The sequence below is a fragment of the Lotus japonicus genome, chromosome 1 (assembly GCF_012489685.1).
Source record: "Lotus japonicus ecotype B-129 chromosome 1, LjGifu_v1.2".
NCBI lineage: Eukaryota > Viridiplantae > Streptophyta > Magnoliopsida > Fabales > Fabaceae > Lotus > Lotus japonicus.
The window spans coordinates 91,447,038-91,468,266 of NC_080041.1; the positions used below are offsets into that span (position 1 = coordinate 91,447,038).

Sequence of the window (21,229 nt, forward strand, 5' to 3'; positions counted from 1 at the left end):
GTCAATCAACAAATAATTTCAAAGACTATGAAGCTTGACCATGGATATTTTGGTAAAAATGTCATTTATTTCACTTGGATTGAATCTCAGCCGTTGATTCACAATAAGTTATTAGTTACGGAATAAATCTCCACCGTTGAAATCCTCCAGCAATCTTGATCTCCTTCTGTATTTCATTGATGTTTTGGTTTCTCATTCTTCATCCGTTTTGTTATAATTAATTCAGATCAGATCTTGGCCGTTGGATTGGATGCTTTCAATCTTGGCTTTCTGTATCCTCATTCGGTTGTTCAGTGTTTGAAGTTTCATCGTGCGTTATGTTTTGGCGTTCTGGATTCTTAGAAATTACCATTTTCATCTTAAAGGAGAGACAGTCGTCATTTACATCTATCAAGGAAGCGTTCGAGCGAAGAAGCTTCTCCGCATCGCATTTCATGATTTTCGTTGCATTTTTGTTTGTCATCGCGTCTGCCTCCTCTGCGACCTACTGCTCGCCTCCTCTTCACCAGGTATATATGTGTTGGTTTCTGGTGAAAATGGGGGAGGGAGCCGTGTGGAGCCAAGCCTTTTGTTCATTGCTTCTCATATTATCCCTCAATTCCGTGCGAACCCCGTTATAGATCGTGTGAGCAGAACTGAAACAGATTGCGAGTGAGGCGAGACAGATGAGATTGACCAGGTTATTCCTTATCTTCTGGGCTTTATGAATCTCTTATTGTTGTTTGTTCTGGTGATTTTAGTTTGCTTCTTGCAGGCGGTGGTGGAGCGACCTGCGATCTACCTCATATGGTTTTTCTCTGTGTGACTCTTCTCGGCAAAATCAATTCATTCATTAACGATGTTGTTTCTACCCTACCTCTACTTCCATCATCTGTTTTATCTGCTCTTTCAGGTTATTTTCCTGATTCAACCCTTCAACTTTATGATTATACCTTTCCAATGCACAGATAGCTCTAATAGTCTTGCAATGTTTTTGTGGTTTAGCACCATGTCTGTGGAGGCTATGGAGGAATTGGTTGATTTAAAATTGTTTTATGATTATTTGTATTCTCAGCACACCTTTCAGCAATATGCTTTGATGGTAAAATGATCAAAATGAGCCACTTTCATCCATAATTTCAGGTTCGTGCCCACGATTTTGATTGTGTGTTAAAAACCATTTGGTAGCTGCTTTTGTTTTCCATTTTACTGCCATCTTGATTATCTGACGTACTCTGAACTAGCCATGGAAAAACACTGCATCTCAGGCAAGATTGAGAAGAAGAGTACTTAGGATGTCCAAAAATATCCTTCTATCTCCATTACAAGGTACTCAACAAGATCAAGAACCCCTGCATCTATTCTCTCTTCATACTCCCTGCTGACATATAATCTGTATGTTTTACTTCATTAACTTTTGCAGATCAATTTTTCAAAGACATGTTCACCTGTGGAAGGAAAAATAAGGGTAATAATGAGAAATTCAAACTATCCTCTTTCTATTTTGTTGTCTTTAGTTTATTTGAATATTTAAATCTTTTATCTCGATGCTATTGCTCACATCTGTTAACAGCAAAGACTATTGCACTAAAAACATGCCTCTTTCATAGATCTTTTTGTTCTTTTGGTGCATTGTGCAGCTCCTTCACGACCTGAGATGGATCCCCATGCAAAGCGGTTCAAACCATGGAGGTTGCACGATGCGGCGACAGGAACCCGGAGCGTGGGGAGTTCCGATCTTAAATCCAGTAAGAACAAAATCCTCCTCCCTTCTCTTGACTTTCTTTTTCCCACCTTCTCCTTTAAACCCCTTTTCTTCTATGCCTTCCTTTCGTTGTTAGGGAATTTTCTTTGTCGGACTTCATTCAAGTTTTCGTTACAAATTTCTGATTAGAAAGTAATTATTGATTAGAACATAAATGAATTACTCTTTTTTCTGTGTTTTGTTTCAATTTTTGAAGCTTGAGAACTGCATATCCAAGATCAGGGTGGAGAATAGATTCATTGCCTGCCAATTAGCCAAGTCACTGAGGTTAGTGAAGTCAAGCTTTTATGAGTTCATATCCTCACTTCAATTTCCTTCTCTAATTTGCTTACAGGAAGATTGAGGGCATGATCATGAATGCTTATTTAATTTAAGCTAGCTAGGTTTGAACCCAATACGGTGATTATTAAATGTGGCGTGTTACAAATAGTTGGTTGTACAATGGTGGATTTCCTGAAGTAGTACATTGTTGCGGAACATGTTGAAAACTATCACTGCAACCACTGTTGGCATAATGCTACAATCAAGTATCTTTCCTTAGTGGAAGGAAATGTGGACATCCATGTCTGAATCTTTTTTTTTTTAAATTAAGAGATAGATAAAGGTAACTGAGGGATGCATAGACATTAGTTGTTGAATCTAGAAATTAACTGTTCTTTATGTTGCTAATTTCTGAATCAGGTAAAACTTGAAAGACAAGGAAGTGTTCTTAACAAGAACTCTGCAATTTTCGTAAAGTTTATAATCTTGATAAGCTACCTTGGTCAAATAGGTTCTCACATGTTCTGAAGCTCCTAAGTATTTCCAAATGTCCAAGGGTTTGTGCGTTCTGATCTGTATCACAAATTTTTATAAGAGTTTATTCGTTTATAGTTCAATCTCTGAACTGCTGATACATTTTATTGCTTGGTTGCAGATTTTGTAACCAATATAAGAAGTTTGTTGAATTATCTAACTTCTAACGTGCAAACAGACCAGTAATACATGGCTTGATACATATCTAATACCATTTCATCTGTAGTTAAGTGGGTGGTGTTTTCCCAATGTAAATTATCAATGTTATAGTTGTAGAATATAGATATTAGTCATGCATCAATTTGTTTTTGAAATCAAGACTTGAAGAATATGCTTTGAGTTTTCGTTGTGATGGCATGGCATGACATGGTGTTACTGTAGTTTTTTATTGCAAAAGAAAAGTTTCCTATATGTACTTTCACTCTTACTTCTTATATGTTGCCTTTGACTCTAAGATATGCTTCCTATATGTGCTTTCATTCTTCCTTCTTATATGTTTCCTCTGACTCTTATGCTCTGTTTGTTTAGGGTGATTTTGAGTGCAAGGAATACAACATCACTAATTTTGGCTAGAAAATACAATTTTGAGTTGTTTGGATCAATCATGAAAATAAGGGGAAAAGGAAAACCATACTGAGACAGGGTTGTGTCATAAATCATCCCTCACATGCGATGAAAATGGGCTAAGGAGCAAGAAAAATAACATTCCTATTATACCCTTCTTCTTCTCCATCTTTGCAACCGGTATGGGGAGAAATTTGGAGGTGACAGTGGAAATCTGTTCATCTTCTCCGGCATGCTCAACCATGTCAGCAGTGGTGGTGGTGGTGGCAGTGTAGAGCATGGCGGTGAAGGCGGTGGTGATGGGGGCAGTGGAGGGTGGCGGTTGATTAAAAGTAGCCTTATACATCACAATTCTATCACGCTTGAGCCATTATTTATTGGGTGGATTGAATAATCCATAATTTTTATGTATAAGAGTGATTGATTGATAAACTTACACAATACAATGTTTGCACCAAACAATGTATAAATCTATAATGTATTGTATAAGTTTATACTATCATGCCTAATACAGGTATCAAACAAGTCCTTAATAAACAAAAAATACCTAATTATCACAAAAAATAAAATTTTCTCCTTTTCATACAAATAAATAATTTTAAAAAATCCATTAAAAACACAATACAAAATAAAAAACAATGCCCCCCGTGCAACGCACGGGTAAAAAATACTAGTATAATTTATATTAATAATATTTTTCAAATTTGAATTCAAGTAAGTTAATAAATTAATAAATGAAATCATCAATACCAAACAATTACTACTACATTCATGACTCTTTAATACAACTTTTATTTCTTATTTTGTATATGTTTAATTTTTTTAACCAATTAAATATTAATAATTCAAATTCCCTAAAAATAAAGAATTAAAGGTATGTGCACCGTCAGTGTAAACAAATTTTACACATTCATCCAATTGAATTCCGCCACATCATAAAATATGTCTTTGTTTTAATTAAAATTTAAAGCGAAAGTTATTACTCCTCCTACATGACATGTTATGATCGGTTGTCTGTGTAAAATTGTTTTACACCGATAGTGCATATTCATTAAACTCAAAAATAAATCAAAATTCTTCGACTATTATTAAATGATAATTTTGAAAATTATATAGCAAGTTAAGCAAACAGGGAAAAAAAGTAACCAATGTCTTCTAAACATTTTGAACTTGCTTACTTAAATCACGGAGGCATTTTGCAATATGTCATCAGAAACTTGATCAATGATAAACATTGAATCAGATTTAAAAAGTTTGCAAAGTGAGTTGCTAGCACCCACTGGCTCTGGTTTTTAACAGTCGAAATAATCTCAAGTTTGGGAGCAAAGGTCAGTTCAATGTGGGAGAAAATCCATGCTATTCACAACTATTGTATCAATAAACCAAGCAAAGAACTCGGTGGCTGCAATGAATGGTTGTAACTGCATCGCTTGCTAAAGAAATGTAATTCAACTTTTCTCATTTCTGTTATTCATGAAGTCCTTATAGCTTGCTGAACGGTTTCAGTTTTTGGCATTTAACTTCCAGTGCTGCCACCTTGAACGGGAGATTTGAGGATGAGGAATATTTGTTATAAGTATTGTAAACGTTTTGGTCTCAAAATAAAACCTTAAAAGCCATTTCAAAAAAATAAAAACCTTCAAAAGCAAAACAATTGGGCTTAAAATTTAAAAAGCAAGTTTAGCAATGTCTTCTAAAAAGCAAAAAAAAATGCTACATATTTTGGGCTTAAAAAATGACCAGCCCAAATCCGAATTAGGGTTTTATGCTACTCAACCCTCTTTTCCACTCAGCCGCAACACTCTTCCTCTTGCTCGACACAGCCGCACATCTCACACACCTGTACAACATCTTCATCTTTCCTCAGCAAGCAAGCTTCACTCTCAGACCCACTCTTTCCTCATGTATCAGCCACTCCCACCCCCTTTCACGCCCTTCTCTCTCCATCTGTCTCTCGCCCTGACCTCCATGCGAAGAAAACCGCTCATTCCTCAAGCCCCCGTGGATGGGCCAGGCTTCTTCCACGGCCGCTGTCGCTTGCCGCCGCGAAATCTTGCTAGGAAACCGCTCCGGCAACACCTCCATGGCCAGATCCACCGCCTCAGCATCTCCGGTGCTCGCCGGCGAGAGAGAAGGTGATGTTAACCGCGGCGGCGGGACGGTGATTGAAGGAAACTCAGATTACATCTCTGATCTCCCAGATGAGTGTTTGGTTGTGGTGTTTCAGTCACTAAGCTCGGCTGATCGGAACCAGTGCTCGCTCGTCTGCCGGCGGTAGCTCCAGGTTGAGGGACAGAGCCTGCATTGCCTCTCGCTCAACGCGCAGATGGATCTTCTACCGGTAATCTCCTCTCTCTTTGTTAGGAAAAACAGAGAATGGCTGATCACAGTTTGGGTTTTTATAGCTGAGGAGGGGAAGATAGAAATCGATTGATGTTTTTATAGCTGGTGCGAATGGCTGATCACAGTTTGGGTTTTTATAGCTGCCATGATAAGCATTTGAGAGAGAAAGAAGAAGGGGGCAAATGGGGAAGAGGTGAAGATTACAGAAGATTGCACTCTGCAGAGAAGATATGCCGTACTGTACTGTTTACGTGGTAGCTACCTGTTTCGGATCTTCCGTGTAGGCACCGGAAAAACCGACCCAAACCCGACCCGTGACCCGGCTCTTGCGGGTTTTCTCTTATGAACAGTGGCCAAATCCCTCTAGCTTTAGTTAGATATAGATTTTGGTTGCAAAAGCTCACTTTTCACAATAGAGTATAGATATTGTGGGCCACCCCTAAGCACACAGCTTAGACTACCCACAATGGTGTTGAATGTGGGTAGTTTAATGTTGAAAGTGGGGTTTAATGGTGTTGAAAGTGAGTGTTGAAAGTTGGAGGGAGGAGAGAGGTGTTGAAAATTTTCAACACTTGTGAAACCTGCAGCATGGGACACGTGGCACGGCCTGGCTGGTGACCGCCAGGCGCGTGCCACACACGCGCGGACAAGGCGCGTTATGGGCAGGGCGTGGCAGCAGGCGGGTCCCAGGCGGACCGGTGGTGGGACGCGTGGCACGCGTCGGTTGGGCACCGTGCGTGCCACGCGTCATAGGAGAGAGAGACGGTCTGATGAGTGACGCGTGTCACGCGTTGATTGGTCCGGGCGATTTTCTTTTATCCTAATCTTTCCAACTCAATTATTTCATTCAAAAAAAATTTTAAAAAATATAAAAAATTTACCAAAATTCATGATTTTTTTTTCTCTATAAATAGAGACTTGGTTCGTTTGATTTGGACACAGAAAAAAAAACCAAGTTTTCCATCATCTTATTCATCATAATCTTTCTACTATCCCTTTGTTAAGTGTTTTAATTTAATTTACGTTAAAAAAATATTACGTTAATTTAATTTAATTTAAATAAATAAAAAAAACATTAAATTAAATTAAATCGATAATAGTTTGTTTAATTTAATTTTTATCGTAAATTTTAATTTTATGAAATCATAAAAAGAAAAATATAAAATTAAATCAAAATATGAAATAAAAGTGGTGGGGTAGGGGGTAGGGTGTTGAATGAAAAACCATTGGAGTGGGTAAAAGTTGAATGAAGTGTTGAACTGGAGAGAGAAGGTGATGTGGAGTGTTGGGAAGAGAAAAAGTGGAGTGTTAAAGGTGTTGAATGTTGAAACCATTGTGGGTAGTCTTAGAGGTTTCCCACGTTCATACACGTCGCTTCTCTCCATTAATGCTTTTGATGACCATTATTTTTTTATTCTTTTTCTTTCCTAGCACTCATCTATACCTCATCATGACTTATCTTTTCCTTCTCAAGACCATAAAAGAAATAAACGTAGCGGAAATAGTAGCGTAAGTGGGAAGAGCGTCATGGTTTGAGAAACACACACTTATATTACATCACTCTCTTATTTATTTAATGTCATACATCATTAGGGATGGCAATTTAACCCGAACCCGTGGGTACCCGCCCGAACCCGACCCGATTTGACTGATAAAACCCGAGTTGACTGGGTATGGGTTCGGGTTCGGGTAAAACCCGATTTAAAAAATAGGGTTCGGGTTCGGGTCTGGGATGTTCACTACCCATACCCGAACCCTACCCGAACACATGTATTTACTAAATTACCCCCTGTATATATAATAGTATTAGTAGAGCTAGCCAGGTAGGGTTATTCTTCATTCCCTCTCACTCTTTCAACCCTGAATTAGAAGTTCATTGACGGCACCCCTCTTCATCGCTCTCTCTTCTCTCACCTTATCATTCTCTCATTATCAACCTGGGCGGCGACAGTTGCAGCACTTGATCTTGGTCCTCTTACTAATTGTGGGTTTCGGGTTCGGGTAGGGTTTACCCGAAACCCGATAGGGTCGGAAATGGGCATTCATTTTCTTCACCCGACATTTTCGGGTAGGGTTCGGGTTAGGGTTTTCCTTTTCGGGTTCGGGTATGGGAGATGCAAAACCCGCACCCGACCCTACCCGTTGCCATCCCTATACATCATAAGGCTTAGGCTATATTACAGGAGTTCGCCCATAATAGCAAGTGATACATCTTCACTTCATTTTATACATAAAGGGGTAACATCAAGTATGGTCGAGGGTCAGGATAGGGAAGTCATCCAAGGTAAAAGGGTCATCAAGTAGAAGGTAGGTCAGGATCTCGTAAGAGCTACTCCAAATCCATCTCCTCTCAGTTGAGTCCTTCTAGCTGTCACTGTTACACTCCATCCATCGGGACTCACGAACTCATCAACGATAGTCGGTACTAGAAGGTCCATCCTGGCCGGGTAAGGTGTCGACATCTAAAAAAAAGGTGTAAGGGTGAGATACATAACAACTCAGACATAAATAAATATATAAGTTAGTAAGTCAAAAGTCAGACAATCAATCATATTCACATAGCAAGCAATCAACAACATTTAAGACTTGCAAACACAACTATAAATCAATCAAGTAAAACAACTATGCAGTTATGTAATGCATGCCACGACGACATCCAATAAACCTCTCATATGAATGTTGGGCCCATTGGCTACACAAAGCCACCTCCCTTCGGAACCTCACTCGGGAACATAGGCACCAACTCTGGTCCTTTCTTTACCGAGTCATGAATACCATTTCAGCTTACAGTCGGGATGACACAACCTCTCATGGCCTTCCCACTCCACTAGCCGAAACACAGGGTACCCAAAATCAATGCACTAGTGTTGAGTCGCACCACTGGTTCATCCCCAGGTCACCTCATCTCTAAAGTGCCACCTCAGGTATCTCGGGTATCCACGCTGGGTGCACTCCAGGGGCTCTGTGGAAGTTTCCGCACGTTCCTTCTCCTTATTCCCCCTGCATAAAACAATGATGCCTGCAAGCATATAATACAATATTCATCAATCATCTCCCTCATACTCCTCAAGACCACACAAGGCCCACATTACTCAACTTTGAGTAATCTTCTTGAATGCATTCATAAATCCTCACTCAAACCATAACCTGTAATACCTGTTATTCAGTGATTGACAGCAAAAATCACAATTATATGCATAAACAGTTCATGCAATTAGTTAAGTCCATATTCACCTAATTAATTTCTAAATTCATTTGCCTATATGCAAAAGCTCTTCATTGCCCTGTTGATCACCGAATAACCATTCCCTGGTTCCTGATCTGCAATAATTCCAAATCACAATCAAACACAAATCTTTTATAGTTATTTTCCAAGTTTTGGTTAATTAAATCTTACTTCCTCTCTGTTCCTATTTAACTGTCCACTTTGGGTGGAGGCACACATATTAAGGGTGTAATTAATTTTGTTGATTTTTAGAAAAGTTAGGATTGTTATGTCATCTCTCCTCATTTATTGTTATGTTAAGCGCATTATATGTAAAAACATCATTTAATGCTCTCTTGAAATGTTAAGTAGAAAGTTAAATAGGAACAAAAAAAATTTCTTAAAGATGAACAGTTAAATAAGAACGGAGAGATTAAATAACTTTTAATAGTCCAAGACTCCAAGTCTTAAGTCTCATGAGCATGGTAATTCAATTAATCCTCATAATCAGTCCAAAGTCTCTATTTTTGGTCTCATCACAGCCCATAATTATGCTCCATACCTGTCCTGCTGTCCAAGCTTCCTCCACACTCCAAGTTACAAAAATTAGTCATTTTAAACTATAATTAGCTATTTTTAAGTCAAATTAACTCTTTTTAATTACCACTAATCAAGCTTGTTCCACAAGTCAGGAAAATCAGAGGAAGACATAGATCATCAGAGCTGAGAATAGAGCTCCCAGAGGTTCAGAGCCTCTGGTCGAGCTGGTCGAGCTCTTCTTCTTCCTCATGAAGATGAAGCCGAGGAGTTGATAAACCTTGTGTTCATCCTCCTCTTCTTGATTCTAGTCCAGTTGCTTCATGAAACCTGTTTATAAAAGTTCCTTCATGACCAGAGAACACCCAGAAACGAAAATATCAAACCTGAATCCTCTGATCATGAAGAACACGCATGAAAAGAGGAGATTTTCGAATTTTCCTTAACCTGCTCTGTTCATGATGAAATACTTCGAATTTCATGAAACTAATGTGATATTTGAACTCAGAAAGACGATTAGAGTCGGGATATGTAGTTTTTACCTAATTCTGGAAGCTTACCGGCGACTTCCCGGCGCAGAAGACGGTGGCAGGCGGCGGAGGTCACGGCGGCAGTAGAGGTGAGGAAAGGGGCGGCTTCGTCTCGTCTCCAGGAGTCCAGTGGTGGTTGTCTCGTGGTCTGGGTCGTCACGGTTTGAGAACGTGGTGTTTTGGCTCGGTTTTGAGTGATTTCTCTGCCCAGATCGAATATTTAGGAACGCAGAAGTGTTTTGTCATGTTATTTCAGAGGTTGGGTGAAAGATTTGAGAGAAAGAGAGGTGGTGATGTTGAGGCCGTGAGAAGGCTTGGAGAGGAAGGAGAGAAAGAGAGAAACAGAGGGTGATAAAGAGGTTGGAGTTTTGGAAAATTGTTATTTGGTCCTTAAAGAAAATCCTATTCACAAGCTTCAATCCTTAAGAAGTTTCTGTTATAAGATTAAGGACCTAAGCATTATTGAAATCTGAATTAATAATATAATTTTCCTAATTAATCTATCTTAATATAATCTTCCTAATTAATCATAAATATCACTATTATTATTATCTAAGCTACTAGGTCTAGGGTGGGATGTTACAGATATTACCTAAAACTATGATTGGTGCATTGTCAAAGGGACCTGTGATTCTAATGTACTATTAACAGGTAATAAAAGGTGAATCACTACCACTAAATTTTCCTTGAACCATTAAGCTGTTTGGTTTCATTTACAAATTCAAATGGTAGTTATTTGCTAGATTCTATAAGTATGTTATTTACTTAGTATTTCTTCTAGAATTCCATCTTTGAAATAATCATGGATAGGTTTATTTAAGTTCAACCATATTCAAATTACACTATATACCTTTAATTTGCAAAATATTGAATCACCAGCTGTGATTTTTATAGCTAATATGGTTGCTTCTAATATGTCAAGTTTTTTGAAAAATGAGAATATTTTGGGGTTGAACCTTCTTTATGTAACATTCTTGATTACGTGATGTTTGTTTTCTATATATGCATACCAAAGTACATTTAAAACATTCTCCTAGAATCCTAAAAAAATCAACTGAGATGGCATCATCCAAACAAGATAAAACTGATGGGATGATTGTACAGTATAAACCACCAGTTGGTGAAAAACTAAAGGGTGTTATTCCATTATTTCGTGGTTTTGATAAGCTTGAACTTGAGCTTTCTGTGGATGGATTAGAAGACATGTGCTGATTTTTAGTTCTTATGTGTATGGATGAAAAAGTGTGTCCACTAAATAATCATTCTCCACTTGTTCTACCAGATTTTTACCTAATGATGTTTCCTGGGAACAGATCTTGCAAGAAGAGAGGTTTTTGTAGCTTAATTATCTGCCTTTATGGGAAATGAAAAATGAGAAAGAGGCATTATCATATGTTGAGTAGATTTTTTTGATAGACGAGACACATATCAAGGTAACCAATGAATGTGTCATCTACGGGTGCTTTGACATGAAGAATCACAAGTTTCTTATTGGTTTTGGAAAATGTGTGGGGTGTTGTCTTTTCATTGTTGTGCAGAAATAGAGTTACATGCACATATTGTGTAGAAATAGAAATATATGAATCGTCTTAACTTAATAGTGGTAAGGGATAAGTAGATAACTATAGGGTTTTAAGTTTCTTGTCTCATATACCTCCTGTTGTTGGGCCATTATACTCCCTTCTTTTCCAGACTGTTTGAGATAAGATTAGTGTTTGATCTTCAACTCTTGAATTTTGTAGGTCTGTGTTAGACTGATATGAATTTGTATCACAAGGCAATGGTAGATTGATATCAATTTGTTTATCGGTGTAGGGCATTGGGCTGCCATATATTTTAATTAACTGACATTAGTTTTAGTAAAGGCTTAAATATGTTGGAGGTCCCTGTAATATTGATGTGTTTTGGTTTAGGCCCCTATAAAAAATTCTTTGGAAAAAGCCCCAAAAGACAAAATAATAGGGTGGTTTTAGTCTCTGCCGTTATAAAAATATGAGTCAGTAGACGGATCTAATGTGGGCCTTTGCCAACTCATTAGGTGGTCGTGATTCGAACACCATTCATGGAGGATCCATACACAAAATCCTTACTATTGAGCCACTGGCTCATTTTGTTATTCATGCACACAACAATATATATATATATATATATATATATATATATTATGTTAATAAAACAAAAATAACGAGAATTCAACCTCACTTAAATCATAAAAAAAACTATTATTTTGTTTTTTCAGTATATATACTCATTAGTACTTGAAAAAAGTCAATATATGAACTCTAATAAATTGCAAGATTTAACTTTTTTTTGACATTTTAAAGTTTTGTAAATTTGTCTTTCTCTTTACATTTTATATTTTATTTTGTTTCAAATTTGTACATTGTATAAGAGCCTAAAAATATGGAATTTTTAGAACTACCACATCAGATTTATTTAGCATTATCAGTTTGTTTTTAAATATATATTTAGTTTTGCACTAAAGTTAGATGCATAAATTAGGCATTGGCTTAGAGGTTAGAGCCTCCCCCATGAACCTCTATGTTTTTAGTTTAAATCATACTTACGCCGTTTTTAAATTTTTTGACTGAAATATTAGCAACTTCAGTTTAAATGAGATAAAAGGTTAGTAACACCTATTCAATGCAATGTTTAGCAAAACAAAAACAAATACTACAAACTCTTAACTTAAACCGAAAACCACAAACAATCCCCGGCAACGACACCAAAAACTTGTTGGTCAATCTATAAGTGTATAGATACCTCCGGGTTTTAAAATATCGAATCACATGGATTGTGAGTGAGAATTGTGGATTTAAGCCTAAAGTTTGCAAGTTTTGAAAGCAATAAAATTATGAAATTGAGTTTGGTTGTTGGTGACAATGAAATTGCAAAAAGTAATAGTGAAAATGTTGAAATTAACAATTGATGAAAATGTCTTGGGTTATCGATTATATAATCCACTCAAGTCTACCTATCCTATGCATGTGAAACCTTGATTCATTCCTTGTTGCTTTACGCTATATAACTACTTATTGATTCCTCACATACGCAATTCTCTCAAAATAAAAGTTTAGTCCAATTCCTTGTGTACTTAATCTTTCATTTGAGGTTTATAACATACATATTCGGGCCAACAAAACTCAAACCTTCATCTATTCTTAGTAGCAAGCATTGAAGGATCTATTTCAATTCATGTCCCTAAACTACAACAAACTTCCGTCATGATTATAATCTAGCCTATAGCAAGCATGCAATCAAGCTAAACATGCATATTGGAATTGAAATACAAGGTAGAATCAAGAACTCATGCATAGAGATAGGATTTAACAACTAAAGTTTCATAGAATCACTTAACTCAAAGCAAAAAAGAAGACTAGCCACTCATGGCTAGTGAATCCATAAAATGAAATGTAAAGTACCTGAGAAAGATAACAAGGTGGAAGCCTCTCACAAGCCCCAAGGTTCTCCTCAGCTTCTAAACTTGATCCAAAATGTGTAAAATGACTAATTCCTTCAATGAAAATGACCAAAGCCTTATTTATAAGCAAAAAAACATGAGTCTGGGCGCTCAAGCATGCTTTGTCATGCTTGAGCGCCAATTAAAAACAACAAAACAGTAGCTTTTAAAGCTAATTGGCGCTCAGACGCCAATAAAGCATGCCTGGGCGCCAATTCCATTTTCTGAAACAGTAGCTTTGGAGCGCCAATGGAGCATGCTTGAAACACTACATGAGACCAAGCCTTTTGACTTTCTTTCTAACAAAGTCAGGCGCCAATTCGCTGGAAAGCCTTTTGATCTTCTTCTTGACTCCTCTTTAAGCATCCCTTCAATTCTCCAAGCCTTTTGACTTTCTTCCTTCATCAGTTTTCAAACCTAGCTGCTTTGGAACAAAGCAAGGAAAATATTTAGGATTTCCAAGAGTTTATTAGCTCAATGGACCCTCAAATCAAGTGAAAAAGAAATGCAAGTCCTAAACTTACTTAAAATGCAAGAAAGGTCTCTATAAAACTACAAAATTACCAAAACAAAGTAAAAAAAATTAACCCGTGCTTTGCACGGGGAATATGTCTATTGTATTTGATACATCAATCATATTATAAATTATAAAAAAAAATTAAGATACTAAGAATGTAAGAACAATCATAATAAAGCAGATGATAAACACATATTAATCATGGAAAAAAAAGAATGTGTCTATTGTATTTGATACATCGATCAATGCTTTAAATTATAAAAAATTTAACATGCAAAGAATGTAAGAACAATTATAATAAAGCAGATGATAAACACGTATTAATCATGGAAAAAAAAGAATGTGATAGTAGCACAAATTAGGCTTGTGAAAGATAAATCATAAAATATGACATCATTTTATTGATTTGATGTCATCCAAGTTTGAGACAATATTGCAGGGTACCTACAAAATTTATGAAATATATCAGACTTTGTACAAAATTTACGAACCTTAAACCGAAAAAAATAATTTTGCATAGATTTGAAATTAGCCAACATAGATTTATTTTGGTAATAAATATTAGGTGCATAAATTTCTTCTCTCCATTTATAACTGAATGCATTCGGTTGGTATCCCATTTGACTTTATTTGAAATTTAACATAATATCAATCAATTAGTTTAGAATATAATGATTGTTTAAAAAAATATAATGATACTTTTTATATAAAACAAAATCTCACGTTACATATACATAAAGAAATCTCTAAAGTTAAAAAGAAGATTTTAATATTTTATGAAAAAGTTTCTCATATTTAAAATTTTTAAATTAGCCAACATAGATTTGTTTTGGTAATAAATTTTTGGTGCAGAAATTTCTCCTTTCCATTTATAACTGAATGCATTCGGTCGGTATCTCATTTGATTTTATTTGTAATTTAACCCGATATCAATAAATTAGTTTAAAATATAATGATTGTTAAAAAAGTATAATGATACTTTTTATATAAAACAATATCTCACGTTACATATGCATAAAGAAATCTCTAAAGTTAAAAAGAAGATTTTAAAATTTTCAGTGTAACACGTGTCAAAATAGGAGAAGGATTTACTTATACATAGGTGGCAACACCTTGAAACATCATTACAACAAACATTGATCTTTGCATGCTCTTTTTTGCCACCATTTATCAAGAAGTGTGGTCCCTTAGAGCTGTATAGTAGCCACCAACTGTATTTAGAATAACACATTTTATACTATCCTTGGTGTAGAACTCAGGCTCCTTTTCTTGCAAATCCATCACAGATTATCAATCATCGTCATGCTTCCTTGGTAGTTGGGAGCATCAATGTCTTTCTTTTACTCTACATTATTGGGAATGATCTTAAATTGTGCAAGATGATGCATGTGTTATAGAAAAAAAATACAAATCAAATTGCAAACCAAGCAAGAGCTTACACTGCACATGTGAGATGGACAAAACAGATTGAGAGGAACAATGAAATAATGTTTAGGTAGTGGAAAACAATTGAATTACCGAAAAAAGGTCAGCAACAGACATGCAAGTCCATAAAACCCGGATAAGAGTTAATAATCTTTTTATACTAAGCAATCAGAAGGTGTGAAGGATATAATAAATTTCTTCCCTTACCGAAGATTGGGATGATAAGTGATGTCCATAGAGCTCAACAAAGTCCCTATCCTCATTATATGAATCCATAACTGTTCATTCTGCCACCAATCTTATATACTAACCCCATTCCACATAAAGATGTGGCTATGAGTACAACTAATACCCATGCATGTGACAGGTATAAGGATGCAGTTCCCGGACCATAACCCCAAACATTCTTGAGCCAAATAGGAAACTGCCTGAAAATCAAATAGAATTAGACCTTTAGTTAAGCAAATTTAGAATTTTAACCCATGTACTAATTGAAAAAAAGCTTCCATTATTGAGATAGTAAAGCAAAATAAAAGAGACTATAGCTATGTCTAAAAGCGATTTACAATTGACAACAAAAAAAAGCTATTAATTAATAAGAAAAATAGCAAAATCTGGAATTGAAAGCAATCATATGAATAAGTATCTTACCGAAATCTCATTTCCTTAACTGAGATCCTGGGTCAAATTTGTTAGACGTCCCTTCTTCTGAAAGAGTTTATCTGCCTTCATGATGCTGACATTGTAGATGAAGTTTTGGCAGCCAAAACTGGAAGACAATGATGCAATTAAATAAACTTGCAATGGGAAGGATAAAAGCATGTAAGTCTGCTATCAATTCGCCGATTAAGTACATTCAGAATAAGGTTTGCATAAGAGGAAACATCACAACATTAGTTTATTTAAGAGATATGGAAGCATCACAAAAATCACCAACAAATACTAAAGCATATATGAAATTAAACAAAACAATCACAAAATAGGGAACAATGAACAAATTAAGAGAAAATTAAAGGCCATGACTTTTAGGAACTGAATCAATACTACCAAATATAGTGCTCACTAATTAAGTCAATCAAATTCAGCAACAAAAAATAACCTTTAGGAAGTGAAGCATAAACATTTATGTCAAACACTTACATAATTATCAACTTACACAATTATCAGCACCACATAAAGCAAGTTGCATACTCGAGTGATCTTCCTCATTTTTCCTCCATGCCAACCGGTTCACAGTAGAGGCATGTAGGGGAGGAGATGACTGATGCAGTATTAGTAAGGAGTAATTTAGGTAAACCTTAGATAATTAAGACAAATCTTTTATGAAAATGTTTCTCAGATTTAAAATTAACTTTAAAAAATCGGTTTCAAGATTTGTTATGGAAAAAAAATTTAGGTGAAGAAAAAGTTTATTTTTAGAGTATTTAATTAAATTTTATGTTAATTTTATTGAATTTTCGAATATTTTATGTTATTTTTATTTCATTTTCGATTTTTTATTTATTTAAGGATTTTATGAGTTTTTATTGTGATTTGGTAGTTTTATTAATTAAATTTTAAGGTATTTTTATTGAATTTTTAGTTTTTTATTTAATCTAGGTAAATCTTAGATAATTAGGGCAAATATTTTAAATTTTTAATATGAAAAAAAAATTCAGATATAAAATTACCTTTAAAAAATCCTAATCAAATCTAAAATTTAAAAAGGTACTAAATAAATATAGATAAAAACAATCAAAATCTAGCAAATCACAATAAAAACTCATAAAATTCTGAATTAATTAAAATTCCGAAAATTCAATAAAAATACCATAAAAATTAATTAATACTCTAAAAATAAATCAAAAATAAATTAAGATAAAATCAAGAAATAAACAACTTAAATCCTAATCAAATCTAAAATTTAAAAATAATTTTTTTATGAGAATTAACCTGAGAATGACACGTGAATTTTTTTTTTATGAGAATTAACGTGAGAATGACACGTCACTAAGAATTAACTTGAGAACGACACGTCACTAAATCAGCTTGATGAGAGTTCTTCTTTTCTAATATATATTGATATTGATTGATATTGATTGATTGATTGATATTGATATTGATATTGATATTAAATTTAGCATATTTATTAAGGATGCAACTTGTAGCCTAGTGGTAAGGATGTCGCCCATTATGCTCGAATCCCTTTCTACGTCAGCAACTTGTGGGCCCACTTGATGAGGTGGCAAAGGTCTTCGTGTGCTGACTCATGTTTTTTTTAACGGTAGGGACTAAAACCACCTATTATTTTACCTTTAAGGGCTTTTTTCAAAGAAATTATTTTACAGAGGCCTAAACCAAAAGACACCAATATTATAGGGACCTCCAACATAAATTTATATATTTTCTATAAAAATGATTAAATAAAATTGATGATTTATATGTTTGTCTTCCCTTCTCACCATATAAAAAGGAAGAAGTGAAGTTTCAGTGAAAACTGAAAAAGAAAGAAAAAGCAGCAAAACGAATTGAAGCTTGTTGTTGGTGGCTGCTGTGAAATGGGTGTGATCTCGGGTCAATGTTACAGCACTCTCGGATCCTACAACAAACCCTTCTTCTCTTCTCAGACTCTCCGCCATTCAACTCCCTTTTCCGTTTCTTCTCCGCCACCTCGACTCAGAACAACAATTTCATGTCGCGCCGTCGCCGCCGAATCTCCCCTCACCGGTAAAGCTACTCTCCGCCGCCTTTTCAATTTACTTCCCAAATTCGTTATCATTCGATTCTGATTTCAGATACCAATTGCATCAAATTAGGGTTTTAGCATGCTATAAAGGGACTTGACAAAAATGCTATAGTTAGTTAGATAGATAGTTAGTTAGTTAAGTTGCATGTTTTTAGGAACTGGGTTGGTATCAAAATCTTATCTTTTGACTTGGGTTTGTTTTGTTTTACTGATTCTCTCAGCGAAAGTTGGGCTGAAAGATTTTATCCACATTGATGATTTTGACAAGGACACCATTTTGAAGATGTTAGATCGAGCCATTGAGGTCAAGGCTTTGCTCAAATCGGGGGACAGGTCGTTTCGGCCGTTTGAAGGGAAGACTATGTCTATGATATTTACAAAGCCGTCCATGAGAACGCGGGTCTCGTTCGAGACTGGCTTTTCGTTGTTGGGTGGCCATGCTGTTTATTTAGGACCTGATGATATTCAAATGGGTAAGCGAGAGGAGACTCGTGATGTTGCTCGTGTTTTGTCTCGCTACAATGACCTCATTATGGCTCGTGTTTTTGCTCATCAGGTATGTTGCTGCTGACTGCTGATGAGTTAGAGTTACTTGCATTTCATTTGGTTTTTCGACTACAATTACTCATGTACTCATATGCTATTAGATGCGTGGTTCATATAGCTGTTTATGCCAAATTTTCGTGGTTTTAAGATGTTATTAATCTTCAAGGCCCTCTTATATTTGATATGCTTGCATAAAATTGCAAAGGAAATATATGTAATGCTTGACCTTAAATATCTGTGGTATGGGCATATACAAAGAAGACCTACAGAGGCACCAGTGAGAAGAGTTGATAACATAGTATTTAGTCCAGTGAAGAGAGGTAGAGGGGAGCCAAAAAGAACATGGGAAGATATTGTTAAAAATGACTTCATTATCAATAATATCCCTTATAATGTGGTTTTTGGTCGAGCTCAATGGCGTAGTGTGATCCATATAGCCGACCTCACTTAGTGGGATAAGGCTTTTGTTGTTGTTGTTAATTGTGTGTTGCTTTTAGATAAGAAGTTCTTAATAGATGTTGCTACCTTTGCGTAATATAAAAGAGCAAATAAGTGAATATGCAACCAAGATACTTATATGGTGCTTACTGAAGAATGATGTCTGGGTCTGTTCTGTTTGGTTGGATAATGCTTGGTTGAACGAAAATTATTTCGTTCCTTTTGCACTAATGTTCATCTGTAAAGGAACTTTTTAGTGTTTCTTTATCCTGTGATATATGTTTCCTCTCTCTTCTCACACATTTGTGCAATTTGTCTCGTACTAAATATCACAGGTCTTTCTGACCTGTACTATTGGTTTTGTGTAATGTTGCGACCTTCAAATGACTGAACAGTATCTAATAAGAAGTTAGCAGTCCCTCCCCTGTGAACCTGTTTTCTGATCTGTTGCAAATTTTGTGGGTTTAATACCATAATGAAATAAGCTCCTTCACAATTGTGCTTGAGAGGGATTTTTATTTTCTCCAGAGATTTGATGAGTCTATCTGTCAATATACAAGAACTTTTGGTTTACTTTCTTTTGTAATTGCAGGATATACTTGACCTTGCAAAGTATGCAACTGTGCCAGTCATTAATGGGTTGACAGATTACAATCATCCCGTCCAGATAATGGCTGATGCTCTTACTATGATTGAGCACATCGGTCGGGTTGAAGGTACCAAGGTCAGGTTATGTTGCTTGTCTTGAAGAGTTTGCTTCTTTCTAATTATTGGTGGCATACTGGCATTGGTAGAATAATTATCTTGATATTGTTCTGTGATACTCATGTCAGGTTGTATATGTTGGAGATGGAAATAATATTGTTCATTCATGGTTGTTGTTGGCATCAGTAATTCCCTTTCACTTCGTCTGTGCGTGTCCAAAAGGTTTTGAACCTGATGCAAAAACAGTTGAGAAGGCGAGGAAGGCTGGTATCAGCAAGATTGAGATAACTAATGATCCCAAAGAAGCTGTTAAAGGGGCTGACGTTGTGTATTCCGATGTCTGGGCCAGCATGGGCCAAAAGGAAGAAGCTGCATACCGTCGTGAAGTGTTCAAAGGATTTCAGGTACTTAATATTTTAGTCACAGAAGATATTGCTTTTGTGTAAGAAAAGATGACATGTTTTGATAAATTTGTAGCTTGAATTGTTTTCTTGTAGCCACTTGGGATTTAGCTCAAAGAGTACAAGTGGGGTGGGTTTGTGCACAAATCATAGGTTCCGTTAGAAAATCTGTGTCCCTGATGTCCTGTGATTCAGCAATGGCGTTTGAGTTGTAGTTAAAAAATGAAATGATTTAACTTCTTTGTAACTCAATTGGCAGTGGCTGAAGTCATTAAAGACTTGGGTGTTCCTGGTGTTTCCCCCTTTTCCCTTCCCATTGCCAAGTTCCTGCCTGTAACAAAAAATGGAAGTATATTGTTCTTAATTGATGAATAATAAGATAATAATTACATAAGTAAAATATTTAATTAGCAGTGCATAGACTATATGGGGATGGGCTCATTTTTTAGGAATCATAACTATTGATTTACAATACCTAAAATCCATATTGAACAACGTCCCACCCTTACTTCCTAGTTCCCACTATAAGTTATGAAACAAGTCGCTCCACGAAATATTTTCTAACACTCTTGATAGGGTTGGGTGGACTGTTCATGGCTGTGAAAAACTCTGTCAACCCTCCCCCCCTCTTTTATCCTCTTTTATCCTTGTTTTCTCTACTTTTATTTCAGTTGTAAGTTAATCGGTTATAAATGCTGTGTCTTTCACATGCTTGAATTGTTTAACTAGCATTTACGTTTAATCACAATTACATTTTGCAGGTGGACAAAATTCTTATGGATATTGCTGGTTCAAAGGCGTTTTTCATGCATTGCTTACCAGCGGAAAGAGGGGTGGAGGTAACTGACGAAGTTGTTGAAGCTCCGTATTCAATAGTCTTTCCGCAAGCTGAGAACCGAATGCACGCACAAAATGCCATAATGCTCCATGTACTTGGCAAGTAGTTTGCTAGATGATAATCTAGTTTGAGGTTGAGCAGGATTAATGTACACTTGCAATAATCATTTCCTTCTCATGCTTATAGAAGTATTTTTGGTCTATAGAGTTGGAATTTGAGTTGCGTTTTTGTTAGTACTAGCCAGTGAAGAACAGCAGAATTGAATGAACATGCTAGTATGAAGTTTCTTTTTGGCTTAAATAAGTTTTTGGTCCCTAACCTTTACCAAATGCTTGGTTTTCGTCCCTCGTCGGAGCAAAGGTGGGTTTTAGTCCCTAACCTTTGCCCCAAGATTTGGTTTTGGTCCCTCTGGAGCTCTGGGTCAACGCCGGAGCTCCGGTGACTCATGTGGCATGG

The 21,229-nt window shown here is 36.0% G+C and overlaps 1 protein-coding gene across 1 annotated transcript; it reads left to right on the forward strand.

Moving 5' to 3' along the window:
* Window positions 1–17,542: 17,542 nt before the first annotated feature.
* Window positions 17,543–21,076, forward strand: LOC130727744 (ornithine carbamoyltransferase, chloroplastic-like). Its single transcript, XM_057578979.1, has 5 exons — window positions 17,543–17,826; window positions 18,067–18,401; window positions 19,422–19,553; window positions 19,663–19,938; window positions 20,697–21,076. Exons 1-5 carry the CDS (start codon window positions 17,658–17,660, stop codon window positions 20,877–20,879), a joined length of 1,095 nt encoding a protein of 364 aa, XP_057434962.1. The 5' UTR covers window positions 17,543–17,657; the 3' UTR covers window positions 20,880–21,076.
* The last annotated feature ends 153 nt before the right edge of the window (window positions 21,077–21,229 follow it).

Bases quoted from the DNA above. Each gene is read 5' to 3' on its own strand.
- LOC130727744 (XM_057578979.1), top strand. From the start codon at position 17,658: ATGGGTGTGATCTCGGGTCAATGTTACAGCACTCTCGGATCCTACAAC. The intron at 17,827-18,066 runs GTAAAGCTACTC...TGATTCTCTCAG, and splicing joins CGCCGAATCTCCCCTCACCG to CGAAAGTTGGGCTGAAAGAT. The intron at 19,554-19,662 runs GTCAGGTTATGT...TACTCATGTCAG, and splicing joins GTCGGGTTGAAGGTACCAAG to GTTGTATATGTTGGAGATGG.